An 11,402-nucleotide genomic window follows, 5' to 3' on the forward strand; every position below is an offset into this window, starting at 1 on the left:
TTAAACAGCATTTACAGTGTTTCTAGTACCATGTGATTTAACATGCTTTATAAAATTTAATGTTATTCCAAGCGTATAGGGCTCCCATTCAATAAGGGTAGTAAACTTAACTCCTAGGCAATCTCTTCTCGGTTTTATAATTAAATAATTAAATAAAACAAGTATTGTTTCAGTCTTTTTTGTACTGAAATAAAGTCATTACGATTGGTTTTTTATTCTAAAGAGTTGCAAATAACTAAGAAATAGATACGACAATTGACACGCTGTCCCAGGCAAGTCATTGGAAAGGTAAGCAAAATTTTAAAAAATAACTTTACTCGTTTATACAAAAAATGGTTCAAAGTGTAAACCATTAAGTCAAATTAAACAGTGAATACACATTCATACCTAAATGTTTACGGTTTATTATTGTTTAAACGATAGTATTATACATGTAACACTGAAGTGTATCCTGTTAAAACTGGGACGATATAGTTACATTTTAGTAAACAGGAAGGTACAAACTGTGTAAAATAGATAGTATCGGAATGGGGTTTATGTTAGAAACATATTATCTTCTTCTATGGATTTTAATTGACGCAGGTAAAACATTTACATTTAATCTAATGAACATCTGTAACGGTCGCATTTGTGGGGCTTTTTTAAGTTATAATCATAAATAGAAAAAAACTATTGTAAATAAATATTTACATTTTATAGTAATAGCAGCCTTTACTTCTTGTCACGAACCTAAAACGGAAGCTCATTCCTCCTTAAATAATGAACGTTCAGCATATGATCTCTTGCTCTGTTTTTTTAATTATATATTAATTAATTTAAATAAAGATCAGTTTGTACGAAAATGTTTAGGATATAAGACTGTTTAAGTAATCATTCATTAACATTGTTTTGTAAAATTTTGTCATGTTGAATATAATTAAACACTTATATCGTCTTAAAAAAGAGAACATAAAAATACGCTGTAAAATATCAGGGTTGTAAATTATTAGATCTTGTATAAAGAAAATTTATGACATACGCTTTTAAGAACAGAACAGAACAGACATTTTATTAGACTTATACATAAGTATATCATCTTAATACATAAACATCAATGTTAAACATGTCACATATCTAGAACATATAACAAAAGTTTATTCAAATGCACTTTAACATATATTTACATATACTACATACATGTATAACAAAGACAGTAAGGTAATAAGTATACAACAGCGCACCAGGTCATATCATTTATAAATGAATTTCGAATGATAAATGCCTCTTTCATATATTTGCACAAATTAACAATATCGTTTTTGTTTGAAGATGTAAGCAAATCATGAAATTTAAAAACAGATGGATTGACAATATAAAAACGTTTGATATATTTCTTTCTTATTTGAGAATAGCAATTAAATATACAGATAAAGTGGAATTCATCTTCAATATCTCTTGTGTTACAACATAAGCAATATCTTTCGTTTCTTGGTAAATTATTACGAGTATACCTCCCTGTTTGTATTCTCAAGGGATGCAAAGAAATTCTAAGTTTAACCAAATAAGTGCGTAATTTCTTTAGTAATAAATCTAAGTATATTTCATAATCAAGTGTACTTTTAAATATTCTATACATATTCAAGACAGAGTTTGTGTTAATATTTCCATACCATTCTTGCTTAAAAGTATCTATCATTCTACATTTAAATTCACAAATAAATGCGTTAACATTTACAGAACTAGGGCTCTCAAATACATTTGAGAATCCGTAATTATCTAACATCCTCTTAACATGAGAAACCCAATTTGTATAACCGTTATTACAGTCGTTAGCGCTCATTTTATAAACAGATCTTATAATTATGTTATCACTCGAGCTGATTTTAAAAATTTAAAGTATTTAAGTACCCTAACATAGCGGTTTATATACAACGGATATCTTCCCAACTCTCCATATACAGCTGCATTACTAGAATTTAACCTAACGTTTAATATTCGTTTACAAAACTTCAAATGGATGCGTTCTAATTCTTTAGACTTTGTAAAACCCCATATTTCAGAAGCGTACCCTAAAATTGAACCAACAAAAGCATCAAACAATTGGCAATAAATTCTAGGCTTTAAGTCATATATTTTACATTTAAATAATAAAGTATTCATAGCTTTAAGTCCTTTACCAGCCAAATTTTCTTGGTTCAGTGTGAAACTACCCTTATAATTTATAACCTAAATAATTAAAATTGTCTACTACCTCGACATTATGGCCATCATAGGTCAATGACTCATTTTGGCGCAAACGGCCCCTTTTTCGAAAAACCATAATTTTTGTTTTGGACGCATTAACTTTCAAACCCCAAGCATTACAATATAAAAATAAATTATCTAAATGTGTTTGAATTTCTTCTGGAGATTTACCTAAAATAGCCATATCATCTGCAAACAAAAGTAATATAAGTACAATATCTTCTATTAATACATAACCCACATTCAATATCATTTTGTAGATATAGCCATAAATCTTCTACAAACAAAGAAAATAGTATCGGGGACATTACCTCCCCTTGATGTAAGCCCACAGAATAATGAAAATAATCCGAATATGATGTACATGACTTAACACATGATTTGACATTTTCATACATATCCCTAACAACTCTAAGTATTTTTCCTCTAACACCTGATTTATACAATTTTAACCACAACGCATTTCTATAGATACTATCAAAACACTTCATCAAATCTACAAAAATAACATAAACATATAACCTTTTATATCCATTAATATATTTTTGAACAATAGACAAAAAATTAAAAATTGCATCAACTTTTGAAAACCCTTTTCGGAATCCGAACTGTGCATCCGAAATACCGCTATTACTGTTACAAAATGATTCAATGCGTTTATTTATAACTGTGGTGAACAATTTTGAAAAACAACTAACAAGCGTTACTCCTCTATAGTTGTTAACATCGTTTATCGGACCCTTTTTATTTAGTGGAATTATAATACCCTGAGTCCATTTCTCAGGAAAAAATCCTGAATGCAAAATACTATTGAACATATCACATAAAGGACTAGATAATATATCACTACATTCAATAAAGTACTCGTTTAAAATACAATCAATATAAGATACAGATATAATCACACTCGATCAATGACCCTCATATTTAATCTATTGATTTATATTTTGATTTAATTAAGATAACTTGTATGTAATAGTAACATATGAATGCTATCATGTAGCATATCAAATCTAAAATCAAAAGCATAATGGCGACATTTGCCAAAAGGAAAGCGAAAGTCGTACAGTGGTACACAGCAAAATGTTTAAAATAGGGGTTTACTATGCTATTAGTTTTTCTTTTCCTTTTCTTTTTGTAAGTTTGCCGTTGCTTATTTAGCACAAAAGTATTGCTTTGATGTTAGAAACATCGATTTGAATGTATAATATTAATACACAAATTCACAAATTATCGTAGATGCTACATTTATAACGGAATATAAGACAACATGGAATACAGCCATAGACAATTGTACAATGAAAACTCCTACAATTATGTTTGAGGGCAAAGAGGCTGATTTACCCGTTAAGTATGATTTAGCGGACAACGTTGATGTTTGGGTAGGATACTATTTAGCAGCTGCATCATTCCTTTACATTGGTCAGTACAAGATTGGAAAAAATATTATTCAAACAAACAAATATTATTCCTTTGCTTAAATTAATTATTTTTCTTGAAATTTGATGATTTTTAATTAACGAAACAAATGATAAGAAAAATATAAAATGACTTGTTTAAAATTTGGCTTTATTTATCAAAAGCATTTATTTACCCTAATTCAAGCAATTTTTTCTCGATCTTATCAGTTTCATTTTAAATGAGAGCGTTAATTCCTATAATGTCTTATCATAAATATAGATCTGTGTCCTCATTTTTTACTTTTTTGTCATTTATAAAAGGTGAATACATAAGTAGCTTCTACATGATTTATTTTATGTTTTAAAACTAAGGTTATATATTCACGTGTACATTAAGCTACAGTCTCACTAACATCCCGGCAGAGCCCCGGCAGAGCCCCGGTAGACGTCCGGGGTGATCCGGGAACGACCGGGGTACGACCGGGAACAACCGGGGTACATCCGTAACTCTGCCGGCAACGTCCTGGATGATTCGGGATGATCCGGGAACATCCGGCATTCGACCCCGGATGGAATAAAATATTTAATATCACCGGGGTGGTCCGGGATGATCCGGGAAGGTATAGCTTTGCCGGCATCATCCGTAGCTCTGCCGGGAACGACCGGGGTGTTACCGGGAAAGCACCGTAGCTCTGCCGGCACAAACCGGGAATGATCCGGGGTATGATATAGCCGGTAGAGCTACGGTAGAGCTACGGTAGAGCCCCGGTATATGCCGGCAGAGCCCCGGTAACTACAGGCAGAGCCCCGGAGGATAAAGGTAGAGCTACGGTTGATCCCGGTAGAGCCCCGGTAGAGCCCCGGCAAAGCCCGGATCATTTCAAAAAAATAAGGACAATTTGTGATGATTGAACTTGTTTGTATTAAAAGCCTTCCCATTTCCCTTCTATCCAGTATGGCATAAGGATTTTTCAGAAAATCATCATGAATTACTATTCTGGAACAATAGATATTATATTAAATAAAAATTATGTATCAAAGTTATCATTTTCGGGCGTTTTCAATCCACCGGGGTTCTACCGTGGCTCTGCCTGGATCGTCCTGGGCTCTGCCGGGGCTCTGCCTGGATCGACCGGGGCTCTGCCTGGGTCAACCGGGGCTCTTCCGGCGTCATTCGGGAACGACCGGGGAAGCACCGGCATGAACCGTAGCTTCACCTGGGCTCTGCCTGGATGATCCGGAGCGCATCCTGGGTGGTTAGTAGGGAACTACCGTAGTGCTGCCGGGGTAAGTGTGACCGCAACAATAATTTCATCCCGGATCGTCCCGGATCATCCAGGTAACTTACCGGGATGGTCCTGGGCTCTGCCGGGTGTAAGTGAGACCGAGGCTTTAAACCCGGTTTTTTTACCATCCAAGAACACGTGATTATTTCATTAAATTCGAATCTTTAAAGATGAGGATTTTAAAATATGTTGAGTATTAAATATGTATGATATATATCTTAGGTTGTTTGCATGTGGAAAGTATGAGTGTAAAAGCCGAATTTGACCATAACACTCCAGGCCTGTGCTATTCAGCTTGCATGAAGAAAGGCTTGGTAGGCATTAGCCAGAAAAAAGTAAGAACGTAGACATAACTGAACATTTAATTTTATCTAAAATGAAAGGTACTTGAATAGAACAATGTTGTTTTGTTTTACATTCTGGGTTCATTTCGTTACTTAAAAAAATGATAATCTTGATTTATGATTTATATTGTTTGCTTTAATGTCTTTAAATTAATTTATTGATCATGGTTTCTTTAATTTCAAAGTCTGATGTTCGTTAATGTAAACTTACGATCGATGTATGTACTTGCTCTTTTCTACAAGTATTTTATAGTAATTTCTAATTTTGTCTGGTGATTTTATTTTAAAATCTTTCAGTGCTTCTGTTTGAATGATGCTAGTCAATCAGATATTTTCAACAAAGAATGTGACAAAGGATGTGAGGATCAAAATAATATTGCTTGTGGTGGTGCTAAATATATGTCAATCTACAGAATCGAATCTGCAGGTGAGATTGTATTTTAACAAACCGAGGATAGCATAATTATGAAACGTCTTTACGAGTTTTTCTTTTGCATAGCCTTTCATGATAATTGACTTAAACGTTTCAAAAATAATTATTTTTCAAATATACAGCAGAATTATACGGTCGAAATAAAGGATGTCTACTCTTTCAAACAAACATTGAAGGACCGAATTCAAAATGGTCAGAGTGTGGAACAACTAACGGTGTCATGTGTACATTAAGTAAGTCATTATCATTTTACAGCATGTTTTTCCAAAGTAAACACATCAGAAATGTATTATTTCAAATAAATAACGCAAATATCTAAATAAAGTTTATATAAATACACTATCAAAATAAACAGGAATTCGGTGATGTAAGCGAGATCTTCCTTGTTAAAAATATAAATATCAAAATGCATAATAATACAGTCATGGTTTGTCCAAGATGTCCACTTTATGTTTATTTTTAGATTTTGATTACCACAAGAAATTTAGACAAATCACCTTTTACTGAGTAAATCTATTGATTCCTTTTTTGTTGAAATTTCCCGTGTACTATAAATGTTCTAAGAATCCAAAAATTGTTCTTTTTCAAAAATGTTGAGGCACTTTAAGGCAATTTATGTATTGATATGTGTTATATTAAAGCTATAATATTACATGAAAGTTTATTAATACTTTCACGGTTGCAATGTCGTGTTTGAAAATGGATTCATAGTCTACATGACTGACCGCGTTAAATAATTATTCTTTATGATATAGAAAATATTCTTACACTTCAATCATTGATTTAATCATGTAAATATTTTTTTCTAGCCCATTTCTAGACATTTTCATCATAATGATCACAACTGTTGTACAAAAAAGGATTTTTTTTAAAACATTTGTTTAAGCGATCCTTTTCACAATACAACAAGCTTTCGGTCGATATCTGGTGTAAAGTGTCTCTGTTGTTTTGTAGTTGTCGTCTTTACATACATGTATTTTACACTGTCTATTATTACCATCAAATTCTATATAATGTTCTCGTTAGATAATGGCAGCGTTCAAAATGCACTTAATAATGAAGGAAACATTCACTACAAAAGTTGGAGAGAATCAATGCAAATTTGTTTCGATCTCAAAAGGGTTCCTGCATCGATTGACGCCATGGGAGGAATAAAGATATCAACACCATCATGGACTGGATTGATAACAAGTGATGTTATATTTAGCAATGGTATATATTTGTTGTTTTTGTTTTTTGTTGTATTTCAAGTCGGAACGACACGATTAAGGCCAGTTAGCGACTTCCAAGCTTAACATGTGAAGAAAATCACTGAAAATCCGTTAGTTTGCTGTTATTTCCCTCGAATGAAAGACTCTTAAAGAACTTTGGAGGGTTTCGAAACCACAGTGGTAAACAGTAGTAGTAAGAAATATTTTTGATTTACACAGTGACAACACATCACCATCAAACATTGATGATTTTTAACAACATATTGTTCTGATACACACAATTAAATTTTCATTTTTAGTAGATCTTTTTGGTATATTTGATTAAACCTGTTTCCGGTGTAAATTCGTAATACCAAAATTATCTTGACATTGTATGAATTGATAATCTTGACGTTACTCTATAATCGTCAGTCTAATTGGATTGTCCATGCTCATGCCGTGTGAAATAATCATTCTCTATGAGTTCTCAAGCTGACGCTGTTAATGTTCATATATCAAGTGGCATTTAATTCTGGATAAAATGAATGTAACAATCAATGAACCTTTTTCTTTCTTCGTTTTTTTTTTCTAAAATGAGCCCAAAGAACACAATATGTTCACATTTATATTTGTATTAAGTAAGCATCAAACTTATTGAGGTCTGTAAAGTTTTAGTTTTGATATTAATTCTATGAAGGCTAGATATACGCAACAAAGTGTGTAACACTGACACTAACAGACGTACTGTGAGTGTTATTGACCAACATTTTTTATTTTCCCTAATAATAAAGACAGGAATAAATCGCAGTGATAAAGATAGGCAAATGAGGCGGTTAGGAAATTATAACTTAGTTTCCTTTTTGTGCTTCAAAGAAGCTGTATTGTCGAGGATAAAGCATGAAGTACATGTCCAGGTTTATGGTTTGTATAACATTAGCACTTAAGGCATTGTTCCTTTATTTAAATATATCGTCCTTTTTACTTGTCGACCGCAAGGGATAGTTAGTTTAACCAAAGGTGAGAAAAAATAATACTTTTTACAAGTGCTTTAAAATAATTAGCATTAAAAGACATATCTTTGTCTTTATACGGACTCTGCTTATTATCTACGCGTCCTCAAAACTCTAATTATAAGGTCATGTTTCATTCCTATATTATTATTTAAAATTTGATATTTATATCAATGTCCTCTTTTGCAAATCAGATGCAGCAGTCACTTCGAATGTATATAAAAGGTTTGGATACCTTCATAAAAAGAAAAACGGTGAAACTGTCTTAAAATTTGGAGACAATTACAAAGAAAAAAGGATTCTTTGTACAAATGGTAAACTTTTAATACATCTTAAGTCATTACAAGAATAGATAAGTGTACGACTAGTAACAAATAACAAATAGCATTAAAAAGAAATATGTGTTTTCGGAAAAAAAAGGATATATGTTAAACTATATTCTTAGGGACAACAAAAACTGGTAACTCATAACGTTGGCTGCATAAAAGAAATAAAATCCGATTCAGCGTATCTTTATGGAAAAGAAATTCACATCTTGTGTACTAACCTAGAAGACAAGATGACTTTTTTAGATTCAATACACGTAGTTTCTATCATAACTACAATTAAACTAAAATTCTAATTAATACCAACATAATTTTTTAGCAAATTCATGACAATACATGTAGTTCGATTGATAAAATATTTTATTAATTAAAAAAGAAACTTATATTTCAGCCCTCATTGCCATTTCTTATTTTATTTTGACATTATAGGAACATTAACCAACAAAACTATAGAAGATACCAATGGTGAGAAGTTTTAATTTTAAAACGAAAATAAGTATTTTATTAGTATTTATTCAATGATTCATTTACTTAAAAGAAACAGCAAATAATAACAGATATTTTTTCATTTCCATTTGTTTTGCAAAATATGGATTATGTCTATGAAAAGTTGCAGTATTTGAAAAATGATTAACTAGTGTGAGAGGCAAATAAACGGAAAATTCTTAAAATCATATAATTCCAAACTTATTTAAAACTCGTATTTTAGTACTTTAGTGTTGTTTGATACAAACACATTTAAATTGTGTCGGTTATATAGAATAACAGCATCAAAAATATGTTATATCTTTAACAGGCTCAGATGTCGGAGTAGCCGTGGGAATGTCCGTGATGGTGGTTTTAGTTATAGTAGCGATTGTCATAGGAATTTTTGTTTTAAATAGAAGGTAAAATCAAATTTACATTTCATTATTGAAAGAAATTAATTTACATGACTTGTTCTTATGATTAATATGGCATAATATAATTCAAAAAGCACGAAAATATGTTATTTGTAACCATAAGTTTGTGAATAAAAACATTTTAATTTGCCACGGAAATATTGCAAATTCGTAGTTTGTTTACTTCAGGTTTCTAACACATATCATATGAGCTAATATTTGCTAACAGTTCTGATTGTTACACAAACCTTGTGCCTCAACTATCGGTAGTTCAGTAAAAACAGTTCATGATAAAGACATTAAATTGTCCCACATATTTGAAAAGGAATGATATTTTTTCTCGAGCTTTAGATAAAGCATTTAATATGTGAGTTGCAAACAACTATCATTTGACAGATAACTGTTTTACGCCTATAATTTATGTCAATTTCAGAGGTCATCTTCCAGGTATTTGTTATAACATTGCAACGCCCAAAAGGAAGTTACAAACGCAAAATGTATCTGTTGTTCCCAATACTGCCTACGAAGCTCCTTCTGATTATCCTTACAATGAGATAGATGAAACAGTTTTGCAAAGGAGCATTGATACACCAGATAACTTCGATAAAGACAACGGAAATTATGCGCACACTTATTTTATTTTGGAAGGCCAGGAATCGGATCCCAAAAAAGAAAATGACATTGCAATGTCCAGACCTGAAGAGACTGGCAACGAGTACAACACCTTGCGTTTTAATTTAAAGCAGGGAAATAATACTAATCATGCATATGACACGACAGAGAAAGCAGTTAAAAGACCGAAAGATGAACATGATAAAAGCATTGATGGTATAAGAGGTAACTTGTTTGACGACATGGAGGAAGATGATTACAACCACATCAGTGGTGAAGCTCTGAAGAACAAAAGAACAGATAATGTCTACGGTATACAGACTGCTGATGAAAATGAGTATGGAGGTGTCAGTACAAGTAATGAAAATGATTTTCAGGGAGAAGGGGACACCTATAGTCATATACATGCTTAATATTCAGATTATAATGAAAGGTTATGAGTTAATAAGTGTATTGAATACCTTTTTGCTTTGTTTTTCTTTGAATTTCAAAGTCTGGTACAATCTTTGTATACGCTTGTAGTATATGAAAATGTTACAATTTTAACGGTTTAAGTTTTGAAATAGCTTTGCAAAATCTATTTAACTGTTCGATTTGTCGATTGATATGCCATTTAGAATGCCATATGTTCATTTTAAGAAATAAATAAAGTGTATTGAATAACCCATGTCTTGTAACTGAACTTGAACAGGTCATCATGGATAGGTTATGAAGACATGTCAAATTATTTGCATCATTGGTTTCAATCAGATGGTAACGATATTCCTCCAGCAAAATGGTATACACATCAATTTCTTATCTGAGATTGAATTATGTTTGAGTCAAACATGAATTCGATTCATCATAAAGTGGCTTTATAATTGTGCCTTATAAAAATTATATCGCTAAATCAAAAACGGACGATACCATTTGAACCTAAAGGTTGTATCAGTTAGATATAAATAGAAACCAGAAAGCTAGATGAATGTGTCGTTTTATTTTAATGGCATAAGGAAGGAAAGTTAATGAATCGTTGAAGAATACAATGATACAATGATATACATTATGCTTTTGCACTGAAATAATATGATGACACGCCTGAGATCGATAAAAAAGGTTAAAAGCCTGCCTATAAGCACAAGAATAATTTTCCTAGTGGTATTCTATTAAATTAATTCAAACTTTTAAAGCCTGCGTAGATGGAAGAGGTTATGAACTGGCCAGTATCAGCTTTGAGACTCTTGCTGTGTTTTATACCCCGTCGATTAGGATGGATATAGATTTGACATGGTCCGTCCTGACGTTTGTGCTTCTAAATGTGTAATCTTCGCGTGTCCCTAGAGAGGATAGTTGTGTGGCTATATGAAAGAAAATGCGTTTATGTCATTAATTCCGTAAGCTTTCATGTAGCTAGTTTCTTCTATGTGGCTTGAAACAATAGGGATGCCGAAAGAGTAGCCAAATAACTCATCCTCACATTTAAACGCCTGTCTATCCAAGCAGCGTCGTCTGTTACTAATTGAAAATAGTCTAGAAACTTCATAATTACTTACATTTCATTGAGAAACAGTGAATTGCGATACATTTCTCTCTTTTACAATACTGAAGTTTTTGCCCCTAAAAATGTTTCACATGGGAAATTATGCCATAAGAAAGTGAGACATAAGCTTGAAACTTCATTTGAAATGAAAATGAATTTGATATCTTGTGCAAAACAC

At 32.0% G+C, this 11,402-nt stretch overlaps 1 protein-coding gene across 1 annotated transcript; it reads left to right on the forward strand.

Moving 5' to 3' along the window:
* Positions 1-437: 437 nt before the first annotated feature.
* Positions 438-10,427, forward strand: LOC132742135 (uncharacterized). Its single transcript, XM_060730457.1, has 10 exons — positions 438-582; positions 3,463-3,645; positions 5,132-5,244; positions 5,551-5,680; positions 5,809-5,919; positions 6,713-6,898; positions 8,081-8,200; positions 8,642-8,677; positions 9,009-9,099; positions 9,527-10,427. The coding sequence occupies exons 1-10, from the start codon at positions 528-530 to the stop codon at positions 10,116-10,118; spliced, it is 1,617 nt and encodes a 538-aa protein (XP_060586440.1). The 5' UTR covers positions 438-527; the 3' UTR covers positions 10,119-10,427.
* Positions 10,428-11,402: the final 975 nt, after the last annotated feature.

This window comes from Ruditapes philippinarum, unplaced genomic scaffold, assembly GCF_026571515.1.
Source record: "Ruditapes philippinarum isolate M1 unplaced genomic scaffold, ASM2657151v2 ctg1188_1_1_1_1, whole genome shotgun sequence".
Taxonomy (NCBI): Eukaryota; Metazoa; Mollusca; class Bivalvia; order Venerida; family Veneridae; genus Ruditapes; species Ruditapes philippinarum.